The 11,508-nt window shown below is 65.3% G+C and overlaps 1 protein-coding gene and 1 pseudogene across 1 annotated transcript; both read left to right on the top strand.

Annotated features, from left to right (window-relative positions):
• Positions 1-460: 460 nt before the first annotated feature.
• LOC149121184 (uncharacterized) lies at positions 461-1,778 on the top strand (annotated as a pseudogene).
• Positions 1,609-11,066, top strand: TBX2 (T-box transcription factor 2). The gene is made up of 7 exons (XM_070061009.2): positions 1,609-2,671; positions 3,701-3,968; positions 4,873-5,019; positions 6,117-6,193; positions 6,295-6,458; positions 6,884-7,521; positions 9,700-11,066. Exons 1-7 carry the CDS (start codon positions 2,277-2,279, stop codon positions 10,150-10,152), a joined length of 2,142 nt encoding a protein of 713 aa, XP_069917110.1. The 5' UTR covers positions 1,609-2,276; the 3' UTR covers positions 10,153-11,066.
• The last annotated feature ends 442 nt before the right edge of the window (positions 11,067-11,508 follow it).

Raw genomic sequence — 11,508 nt, 5'->3', positions numbered from 1 at the left:
GGTGCACGCGTGCGCACACACACACACATACACACACACGACTTGGAGAGCGTGTTCCCGGCCCCCAGGCCGCGCCTGGGCTCCAGGCTGGGCAAAGCCGCCCCTCCGACCGCACGGACGCGTCCACACACGCCCCTCCGCAGGGGCCGCCGCTCGCCCCCGTGGAAGCCCACAGCGTTTTTCCTGTGCGACGCTGCGAGGGATCCTGCGCCGGCTGCGTAGACCGCGTTCCGGGCAGAGAGCAGAGACCCAACCAAGAGCGAGGTCGTGGAGAAAACCCCGTGGGGGCAGCGGCCGCGTATGTGTGGCTATGAGGAGCTGCGACAGCCTTTGGGGCTGGCTCCGAAACATAGATAACAAGGTCTCGGAGACCCAACGGCCTCTGCCGGTGCAGCGCCCGCACGGTCCGGGGCAATGGGTCTGCTTACGGCAGGCGCTGGGCCCCGAGGCCCTCGGACGACCCGGGCCAGGTCACTGCCGGATAGGGGGATGGACGCGCCCTCCGGGCGGGCAGTGGGCCGGCGCCGGCCCAACTCAACCGCACTGGTGAGGGTGGGAGGATCCCCATGGCCAGTGCAGGTTCCGTCTGGGCTTTCGGAACATGACCTCCAGGAACCGACCCAAGCGAATGTCGCGGCCCGTGCCGGATCCGAGGCAGGTGTGCGGTCGCTTTCCTCTGCCCGCGCGCACCTTCGCGTTCAGCGCTCGCTGTGCCCAGAGGGCAGCACACACACCAGCACCTCTCCCTTTCTCTCTCTCTCTCTTTCTCTCTGCCTCCCCCCCGCCCCAACCTCTCACAGCGGGAGAGGGGGTGGGAATACTGGGGCTGCCAGAAGACGGAAGACGGACTGATCCCACAGAGGGTTCAGCCACAGTTGCTCGCAGACACCCCGACTCCCACCCGCGTTACTCAGCACTCTCGAACTTGGGACACTTGCGCCTCGGAGAGACGCAAACAAACGAGCGAAGTGGCGGGGAGCGGAGGGAGGATGCGGGCGTGCAGGATGAAAAGAGACTCGCGTCTCCAGTACCGGATGCAGCGAAAATTCGTTCGGCCGCGGGTGCAGAATCCCAGCTGGGGATCCTCCTGCGCCCGGGTGAGGTCCGGTGCTCAGCGGAAGGTGCGCTCACCTCCCTGGCCCGGAGGGCCCGCTCTCCTGGCTGCCCGAGGGTTCAGAGCTGGGTCGCCGACCCAGACAGAAGTTGGGCTGCGTCCAGGGCCTGCTGGGAACTCCAGGTTCCTCCGAGGCTTCCAGCAAGGGGAGGGCGGGCCGGGGCTCCCCCCGTTTCCCGAGCGCTCAGCTGCATCCCGCTCCCGCCCGCGCCGGCCCCATCAGGGCTCTGCTACGGCTCCACTCACCGGCTCCCGCCACCTGGGTTCCGCTCCGGGACCTCAGCCGCCCAAGCCTCCCGACTCACCCGCCCACCGGCCTCCCTCCGCAGCGCGGGGACCCCGGGGCGGTGCCGCGGCCGGCAGCGGGGTCGGAGGCCGGGCTGGGGCGCGGGCCAGAGCGGCCTGGCCTCCGGGCGCGGGAGAAGGAGGGCGCCCTCTCTCCTCGCGGGGCCGTGTCAATGCTTTGCACTTGGGGCCGGCTGCGGCTCGGGGTTCTTCCCCAAGGCCCCGGGGCCCGGAGGCCCCCCGCCTCAGGCTTCTTCGGCGGGTCGGGTCGGCCCTCCACGCTTCCAGTCCCCGCGCGGGCGGCGGCGGGCGCGGGCGGCGGGGTGGGGGCCGGGGCAGGGGGAGGGGTCTCGGGGCCCGCCGGCCCGTCATTGGTTAATATTTTATTCTGTTGACATGTTTTCTTACTGCTGAGGCTTCCGACACCTTCTCCCCGGCCCCCCTCCCTCGGCCGGAGCTTGGCCTGAGCTGTCAAAACCCCGCCCCCGGAGACCCACAATTGGTCCAAAAAGCGTAAAATCAGCAATCAAGGGGGGCCTGGCTCGTTAGCGCAGGGGATCCGAGCAGGGCAGGACATGTGAGATAGTCACAGTTTTCCAGAGATCACGACAAGATCTTGCCAGTCGCGCGTGGTCCCCGGCGCCGAAGCGGACCAGCCCAGCCCAGCCCAGCCCAGCCCCGCGCAAAGCCCCCTCCACCCCCGCGCCCAGAGCCGGGCGCCCCGGGCGGAGCGCGGGACGGGGAGCCGGGAGGAGCGGAGCCGCTGCCGCGCCCGCTGCCGGGGCCGTCCGTCCTCCGCGCGCGCCGCCGCCCGGGCCGGGGGTCCGAGCCGCGCGCCCCCGGCCCCGGCCCCCGGGCGCCTGGGCCGGATGTCCCGATGAGAGAGCCGGCGCTGGCAGCCAGCGCCATGGCTTACCACCCTTTCCACGCGCCACGGCCCGCCGACTTCCCCATGTCCGCCTTCCTGGCGGCGGCGCAGCCCTCGTTCTTCCCGGCGCTCGCGCTGCCGCCCGGCGCGTTGGCCAAGCCGCTGCCCGACCCGGGCCTGGCGGGGGCGGCGGCCGCGGCGGCGGCGGCCGCAGCGGCGGCCGAGGCGGGGCTGCACGTCTCGGCACTCGGCCCGCACCCGCCCGCTGCGCATCTGCGCTCGCTCAAGAGCCTGGAGCCGGAGGACGAGGTGGAGGACGACCCGAAGGTGACGCTGGAGGCCAAGGAGCTGTGGGACCAGTTCCACAAGCTGGGCACGGAGATGGTCATCACCAAGTCTGGGAGGTAGGGAGCCGGCGGGCGGGCGGTTGGACGGACGGGCAGGCGGGCGGGCGGGCTGGGGACCGACAGCACCGACCGGCACCGCGCCCGCAGTTCGCGGCTCGGGCTCCGGCCTCGGCGCCACGCTTGGCTCCCGCGGACGACAAAAAGTTGGCTTTTCTCGATTGGCACCGGAGCGAATTGTTTGTTTAGTTTTTAAAACGAAAACATCAAAATCTCACGAATAAAATAAAACGAAAATATGCTCCGAAAGAATAGCCCCGACCGTTCTGGGTCTCAAAGCCGGGAAGGCCCGAAGCTCGGCCCTGACCGGTCCACTCAACCCGGTGGCCTCGCCTGGCGGCTGCACGATGGCTCTGGAAGCCCCAAGGAAATTTGGCGTCTTCCGGACGCTCCTGGAGCCTGCAGTGGGGCCCCCGCGCCCCGACCAGCCCCAGGCCGGCTGCTTAGGCCCAGCCTGCAGCCTGACCCGGCCTTGGAGAGTCTTGCCCTGGCCGGAACTTGGAGCTCGGTAGCACCGGCTAGCCCAGGCCATAAAGCCAGAAGGAAGCCACAGTCTCCGACCCTGGGCCCTGCGACTCAGCCTGCGCGAATCCAGGCCTTGTGCTCACCCTCTTCCCCCGAACTGCAGCCGGCTCCCCTACATAAACACCCTCTGAACTTCATTCTGGGAACTTCTGTTCCAAATGGATTTAAGTCCTGGAGGAATCTCAGGATTACTCGGGAGTGTTCCTATAGGGCCTAGATTTCTTTCATCCGAGGTCAGAGAGGGTTCCCCGAATCTGAGCACCAGCAGAGGTGAAGCCGTTTATAACAGAGGGCCCAGCCTGCAGAGTTATCAGGATCTTCTGGCAGTAGCAACCACAGGTCGGGGCCTGGGGCAGTGGGAAGAGGGCAGATCGGGGACCACAGGAAACTCAGAAGCGACCTGCAGGCCCTGGGGTGCAGCGGGGGAAGTACAGCAGGGACAGAGGGGTCCTTGGATGTCCAGGAGCGGGATCCCAATGGCATCTCCCCCTCCCTCCTTCCTAGGCGCATGTTCCCCCCCTTCAAGGTGCGAGTCAGTGGCCTGGACAAGAAGGCCAAGTACATCCTGCTGATGGACATTGTGGCCGCTGATGATTGCCGCTATAAGTTCCACAACTCCCGCTGGATGGTGGCAGGCAAGGCTGACCCAGAGATGCCCAAACGCATGTACATCCACCCGGACAGCCCGGCCACTGGGGAGCAGTGGATGGCCAAGCCCGTGGCCTTCCACAAACTGAAACTGACCAACAACATCTCTGACAAGCACGGCTTTGTGAGTGTGGGGCAGAGGTGGGGACGGGGTCTGGAGGCTGAGCACCCCACACTGCAGCGGCTTGGGAGTGCCCAGGATGCTGCCTGTGTGTCACACCTGCAGGGCCTGGGACAACGGTCTGGTGGGCGGCCAGGAAGCTCCAGGCCACGGACAATTTTAGTTGCCCTCTGGCCTTTGAAGGTCACTCCTAGAGTCAGGCAGGAGGCAGGTGCCGTGGGGCTGGGGTGAGCAGCGTGGGTCCTAGGGAGGTCACCTACTGTTGGCCTGTAGGTCTCAAGCTCAGAAGACCTGCCCGTGACCTCAGCTTGTCCCTCACTCACCTTTCCCTAAGACTGGAGGGTTTAACAGTTTAACCAGCCCTTCTCCAGGCTCCCTGAAACCCTCCCCTCCTCTCACCGGCAGATGCCCAACCAGGAGGAAAGACTTTAGAGATCTCTTCATTTTTGCTTGAGCCGAGGTCCCAGCAAGCCGGGGTCCCAGCAAGCCGGGGTGGGGTGTCCGTGGGGCAAAAAGAGACTGCCGGTTATGCCATAGGGCAGTCTGTGAGCCCCTGGGGAAGGTCCCAATCCCTTCTCCCAGGGCTTTCTAGGGGCTTAGCAATGAGACCAGGGAGAGAGGTTACCAGTGCCCTATAGGTCGCTTTTGTGTTTTGTTTTGCTTTGCTTCATTTTGCTTCCTTTCATTTCCGACTTGGGGGTAGTGGGTGGTTATCAGTGGTGAGAAAGAACCTGCGGGAAAGAAAAGAGAAATCCAGAGAAGAGCAGTGAAGACAGGAGAAAGGGGGTGGAGGAGGCAGAACCAGGGGAGAGACCGAGATGCAGAAACGGTGGGTCCCGGGGAGCCCAGGGGTCGGGCTGGGGGCGGGGGGCGGGGGGCTGGGGGCTGAGCCGTGCCCTCTGCGCAGACCATCCTGAACTCCATGCACAAGTACCAGCCGCGCTTCCACATCGTGCGCGCCAACGACATCCTCAAGCTGCCCTACAGCACCTTCCGCACCTACGTGTTCCCGGAGACCGACTTCATCGCTGTCACTGCCTACCAGAACGACAAGGTGCGCGCGGCGCCCCGCGGGGTGGGCCCTGCCCCTGCCCCGCCGCCCAGCTCCAGCAGGCTCCGGCCCCGCGCTCACACCCAGCCACCCGCCCCTCGCTCGCGGCGCCCGCTCCCGGTCCTCTCCCCAGCGCCGTCTCGCGTGCTCGCGAACGAACGACGCGTACACACACGCTCCCCCGGGACGCGCCGACAGCTGGGCGCTGGTTCTGGTGGGGATGTTTACTTAGTAATTAGCGGAGACTCTGGGCCCGCGCTGACATTTTTACATTTTATTCGTTTATTTTCTTGGCTCAGGGATAGGGATTTAAATGAAGTGAGGTCTCTCCTGGTACTAGAACTCGAGGCCCAGCTTCCACTCTCCCAAGGGAGCCAGAGGGTGGGACAGGTGTCAGCCCCCTCCCCGAGCGTTCCCCCGCTACTGCTCTCGGTCAGTCCAGGCCCCTGGCCCCTTGGGAAAGGCGTTGAGACTTTTCCTTTAAGTCCAAGGGCTTAGTTTCCTGCTTGCTACATTTCCACCCCGGTTTCAGTGGGGTAGGGACACGTCCATGCGCACCACTGCCGTGGGAGCGACAGTCGCGGTGTCCGTGACGGTCATTTTGGCTTGGTGGATCCGTGTGCCCGCCTGGCTCTACGCGCATCGTTTGGGGCGTGTGAATTCGTTTGGTTATGTGAGCGCGCATTTGTTTTCTGCGTGCAGAGGTGCGCGCGGGCCGTGAGTGTGACTGCCGGTCTCTGCAAGAACGGGCGGACCTGGGTGCGCCCTACTGGGTTTGTGTGTGCCTGTTCCCGCGCGGAGTCGTTTGACTTGCGGGACGGCGCTGGCCTGTTTCTGTTTACTTGAGCTCATTTCGACCGTGTACGCTCAGTTTCAGGCATGTGCGTGCATGTTCAGGGGTTATTCCTTGAGTAAGTTTCTGGAGAACAGACCCTGTCGCTTTACCTCGGGCGTGTCATCCCTGGCGGAGCGGGGGAGGGTTGCCAAGTGGACACGGCCCGGGGCTCCTCTGGTCGGCGGCCGGTGACCTTGGGGTGCCCCCGGCCCGGCTGGAATAGCCACGGCCTGACCTAGCGCCGCCCCCTCGGTGGTCCCCGCAGATCACGCAGCTGAAGATCGATAACAACCCGTTTGCCAAGGGCTTCCGGGACACCGGCAACGGCCGGCGGGAAAAAAGGTGAGGGGTGAGCGGGCCGGCCCTGCGGCGGGTGTCCTGGGGAGACAGAAGCGGGACCGGTGCGCGCTCCGGGCTGACCGGCTCCCTCTGCTCGCCCCCAGGAAACAACTGACGCTGCCGACGCTGCGCCTGTACGAGGAGCACTGTAAGCCGGAGCGCGACGGCGCCGAGTCGGACGCCTCGTCCTGCGACCCTCCGCCCGCGCGGGAACCGCCGCCCTCCCCAGGCGCAGCGCCCAGCCCCCTGCGCCTGCATCGGGCCCGAGGTGAGGGTCGAGTTGTCCGTCTTGGGCGGGGAGCGGTCTCTGGGGAAGGTCAGCTCCGGGCCCCGGCGTGGCCTTTAGCTTAGCGAGCAGCTAATCTTGGAGGCCGGGGTTATGGGGAGTCAGCGATATGTCTGCGCCAGACCCCCCTGTCGGCAGCTGGGGGGGCTGCGCTCGCAGCGTGGCCCCGGCGCTCGGTGGGACTGCGTGCAGCACGGCCGCCTCTCAGTCTCTTTAACTGCCAACACGGGGTCTTGGGTTAGGCGACCTGCAGCTGCCCCTCGCCCAACTTTCCGAGTCCCGGGGGGCTCGGCCTCCGCCAGAGTCGACCTTGCCAAATCTCCCCGACGGGCGCAGATCCTGGGGAAAGGCTTCACGTCGCTGTCCGCCCAGACCCCTCTCACCCCAGGCGCCCTCTCTGCCCGCAGCCGAGGAGAAGTCGTGCGCCGCAGACAGCGACCCGGAGCCCGAACGGCTGAGCGAAGAGCGCACCGGAGTGGCTCTAGGCCGCAGCCCGGCCCCGGACAGCGCCAGTCCCCCTCGCTTGACAGAACCTGAGCGCGTCCGAGAGAGGCGCAGTCCGGAGCGGGGCAAGGAGCCTGCCGAGAGCGGCGGGGACGGTCTGTTTGGCCTGCGGAGCCTGGAGAAGGAACGCGCAGAAGCCCGGAGGAAGGACGAGGGGCGCAAAGAGGCGGGAGAGGGCAAGGAGCCGGGCTTGGCGCCGCTGGTGGTGCAGACAGACAGCGCGTCCCCTCTGGGCGCCGGACACCTGCCCGGTTTGGCCTTCTCCAGCCATCTGCACGGGCAGCAGTTCTTTGGGCCGCTGGGAGCCGGCCAGCCGCTCTTCCTGCACCCAGGACAGTTCGCCATGGGCCCCGGCGCTTTCTCTGCCATGGGCATGGGTCACCTGTTGGCCTCAGTGGCAGGCGGTGGCGGCAATGGCGGAGGCGCCGGGCCCGGGAGCGCCGCCGGGCTGGACGCAGGCGGGCTGGGTCCCGCAGCCAGTGCCGCGAGCACCGCCGCGCCCTTCCCGTTCCACCTCTCCCAGCACATGCTGGCATCTCAGGTAAGGCCTGTGAGGCGGCGGCGGCGCGCAAAGGAGGGAGGGGGACCAAGCCGCGGGGCGGAGAGCAGAGGTGGGCAGAGGGGTTGAGGGGTGCCACGGGCGCTGGAGCCTGCAGCGGCAAGAACTCCATCCAGGGAAAAACTGATCACTGCTCTCCATCACACCTAGGTTCTGGGAGGAAAACTAGGTTTAGGGTCTGGCCACGGCACTGTTCCGACTCCCGAGTGCCCTTGGTCGAGTCCCTGCCGCCTCTGGACCCATTTCCCACCCTATAACCCCAACGAGCAGGCACCCCTTAAGACTCTTCTCACCTACGAGGGGTGCCCCTGGCTTTCAGGACGTCCATTCTCCTAGCCCCGGGAAAATCTGCAGCCGGGGGAGGGGCGGCAAAGGCCCCTGCTCACTGTCGGTCCTGAGAGGCTAGGGTGACTGGACAGGGGAGGGGCAAAGCTTGCATTATTCCCTGGACAACTGGCCCCCACATGAGCTCCTCCTGGGCACCCCTGTTCCCTTTTAGGCACTCCAGGAAGTCGTCCTCTCAGGCAAAGGACAGACTGGGCTCCCCCCACCTCAAGCCCCCCTCTCCCCAGCCACATCTCAGGGAAGGAGGATTCAATCCCCCCCCCCCCCACTACCCCTCAGCCCTGGTTGAAATTCTGAGCTCCCAGGAGGGAGTTTATGAAAATGTGGCCAGCGGCACAATAAGGAGACCCAGTGGGGGAAGCAGCCTCTTTGGTTACTTGGGTGGAATATTCCCTGTGGAAAGATTTGGAATCTCCTCATTCATTTTCTTCCCTCTGAGGTTTCTGGCAAATTGAACCCTTGAGATCTTATCTCCAGGGAAGGAAAAGAGGAGTTCAGGTCTGAGAAAGTGCCTTTGGTTCAGAAGGAAATATTTTAAAAGTTGGGTGAGGGGCGTTCTGAGATTCGTTGTACGCAGAGCTCCACATCTGGGTGTGTGCCATGTCCCCCACCAGCAGCACCTGTCTGGGGCTCTGTGCGGGTTGGGAAGCCTCCGGAGAATGGAGTTCAGGGCGTGGAGGCTTAACCGGCACCCCTGACTGTGTGTATAGGAATGCCTCCTCCCCAAACTCGTGGTGAGCACGGGTTTTATAGAGGCCAAGGGCTTCTGCATACAGCCTGGTCAACAGGTGCAAGACCAGGTGACAGTTCCCGGAACCCAGGAGGCTTCAGCTGGTATAGCTGCTGCTGGGTGCATTCCCAGGCCAGCCCAGCCCATGCCAGCAAACAGGTAGAGCCAACCCCCCGGGAGGTCTGTCTGACGGCTCGCTCTTTCCTTCCACCCTAAGATGACGGATCTGAATGCGCAGCGGGGCTTGACCCTCTTAGGAAGGCTATTTTCTCACTCCTAAGCTCCCTCTTTGCTTCCCCTGCTCGAGCCAGGCCTGAGGCTCCCAGGAGCCTAGCACGGTCAGCCCCCGTCCTGCTCCCCGTAAGCACCATTCTGCCGAGGGAGCCATCACGGCAAAGGTCAGAGGATCTGCAAGTTGGGCCGCAGGAACTCAGGCGCAGTTTGTGCAGGGTTTCCTGGCTGCTGTGCGCTCCGTGGCCAAAGACTGCATTCCTCCCCCAGCTGCCGCTGAGGTGCTGCCAGGAGCTCTTTGTAGAGTCTTGAGGCCAGTTTATGAACTGGTTGGCACCTGTGCCCTCCTCCTGGCCCAGGCACGGGGCCTGGAACAGGTGAACAGGCAGAAGGAAGCTTGACCAGAGCCTCCTTCAGCCTGCTGCCCCAGCCTGGCTCCATGGGCGCCCACAGACAGGAGGGGTGGGGAGGGCCCTGTCCTAGCTGAGCAGGACCTCCCAAGGCAGCCAAGGCGGCCTGCTTGCCACCTGGCCCTGTGCCCGCCTTGTTTCTTCCCTCCAGGCCTTTGCCCATGCTAGTGCAGCCACCTGGAATGTCCCCCGCCTCCCCTCCCCCCACTCTGTAATTAATACCCAGCCCAGAGCTGAGCGTGCCAGGCCTTTGCATCCTAACCTGCGGTCGTCTCGCCTCCCCGGGCGTTCGCCACTGCCGCACTGGCTCCTGCCTACCTGTGCTGCCTGGTGACAGTTGTGTGAATTGCTGTTTTGTATTCCTTAGGATTGCCTCCTGCGGCACCACCCTCAGAAGGACCTCGGGCAGCTTGTCTGATCCTTGTCTTGTTCTGTTTCTTCCAGGGAATCCCAGTGCCCACTTTCGGAGGCCTCTTCCCCTATCCCTACACCTACATGGCAGCAGCAGCCGCAGCGGCCTCCGCTCTGCCCGCCACCAGTGCTGCCGCGGCCGCCGCCGCCGCCGCGGGCTCCCTGTCCCGAAGCCCATTCCTGGGCAGTGCCCGGCCCCGCCTGCGCTTTAGCCCCTACCAGATCCCGGTCACCATCCCACCCAGCACTAGCCTTCTCGCCGCTGGGCTGGCGGCCGAGGGCTCTAAGGCTGCGGGCGGCAACAGCCGGGAGCCCAGTCCCCTGCCTGAGCTGGCTCTCCGCAAAGTGGGGGGCCCGTCGCGAGGTGCCCTGTCACCCAGCGGGTCCGCCAAGGAGGCGGCCAGCGAACTGCAAAGCATCCAGAGACTGGTGAGTGGGCTGGAGAGCCAGCGAGCCCTCTCCCCCGGCCGGGAGTCGCCCAAGTGAAGGGGCCGACCAGCTGCCACGCAGGCCTCCCGGGCTGCCACCCCCGCTGCTTGGGACGTGCACAGCACAGAATGGGTTATTTATTTAAATAAAGGAGCAAAAGCGGGCTGCAGCGGCCAGACTAGAGCCTCCACTGGCCAGCCGGGGCATGGGGCACTTCCCTGGCCCTCGACAGGGAATCAGGTTGCCGGGAACATGGTCACTTTGGGGCTCCTGGACTCGGTCCAGGTCCACTCCAGCGTCAGAGTGGCATCAGCGAGGTCTCTCTGGGCCTCCCACGCTGCTGGGCAGGCCTCTCCCCGGGCCAGCGGTCCCTACGGAAGCCAGAAGGCGCAGGGGCCGGGGGTGGGATTCTCGGAGGAAGTTCCGGAGGCCCTGGCCCTGGGCCTGGACCGCGTGAGAAACTGGGCTGCAGGGGGCCGGAGCCAGAAAACAAGTCAGTGTAGACTTAGGCTGGGAGGGGACCTGTCCTGTTGGTCTCCCACCTCTTCCCTGGATAGACAGGCGCCCTTCCCACCCCTGCCTTGAGTCCCCAGGGGGGGAAAGATATTTATGAAATAAATGGTAATTTGTGTAAATAAGCTTTAAGGTCCCCAGAATATGCAAATTGGTATTAATTTATTCAAAGGTGTACATTGCTGTGTACATATATTTAGAGATTAACTCATAGCATTTAAATTTTTTTTTTCATTTTACATGAGCATCTATATTGTACAGGGCTGGGGGTCCCTGGCTGCGGGAGAAGGCCCCGCGCCAAGGAGGAGCCCCCCACCCCGCCGGCCCCTCGGCCCCTCCGCCCGGGCTGGGCTCGCCCGGCTCGCGGGCTCCACCTCAGGTTTTCACTTTTCGCTGCGGAGCGAGAACGAAACGACAAAAACGCGAGAAAACAATAAAACGCTACCATGCGAAGAGAACGGCGCAGTGCGCTCTGTGGGCCGCGCGGGGCTGGGGCGCTCGCAGGCGCGTGAGGAGGAACGAGAGGCGGGGACGAAAGGCTGGCGCCCCTCGCGCGGCGGCAGCTGCATCCGGGGGGCGGCCGCACGGCGGGGCCGCCGCGTGCGGAGCCGCGAGGCCGGGCGGCGCCGGCGCGGGGCGCGGGCCCGGCGAGGCGGCGCCGCGCCGCCTCGTGCCCCTCGTGCCCCCAGCGCGCGCCGGGCCGGGGCACCGGGCTCCCTCTGCTGGCCGCTCGCTGGCCACCGGCCGCTCCTGCTCGCGCACCTCCCGCCTGGGCGCCGGAGCGGGGCCAAGCGCAGCAGGCGGCCGGGCCTCTGAGTCCCTTTGCTGGGACAGCACAGTGCAAACTCGACGCCTCTGGGTGGACTGGCTGGGAAAATGGGTACTCCTCGCCTAAATCTC

This window comes from Oryctolagus cuniculus, chromosome 17 (genome assembly GCF_051225735.1).
Source record: "Oryctolagus cuniculus isolate XC-2025 breed Fujian yellow rabbit chromosome 17, ASM5122573v1, whole genome shotgun sequence".
Classification (NCBI taxonomy): domain Eukaryota; kingdom Metazoa; phylum Chordata; class Mammalia; order Lagomorpha; family Leporidae; genus Oryctolagus; species Oryctolagus cuniculus.
The sequence above is the reverse complement of the archived record's forward strand: the minus strand, read 5'-3'. Positions and strand labels throughout refer to the sequence as shown.

What these genes read in the sequence shown, in the direction of transcription:
- TBX2 (XM_070061009.2), top strand. Translation starts at nt 2,277, where the DNA reads ATGAGAGAGCCGGCGCTGGCAGCCAGCGCCATGGCTTACCACCCTTTC. An exon ending in TCTCTGACAAGCACGGCTTT is followed by an intron (nt 3,969 to 4,872) that starts GTGAGTGTGGGG and finishes CCCTCTGCGCAG; the next exon opens with ACCATCCTGAACTCCATGCA. An exon ending in AACGGCCGGCGGGAAAAAAG is followed by an intron (nt 6,194 to 6,294) that starts GTGAGGGGTGAG and finishes GCTCGCCCCCAG; the next exon opens with GAAACAACTGACGCTGCCGA.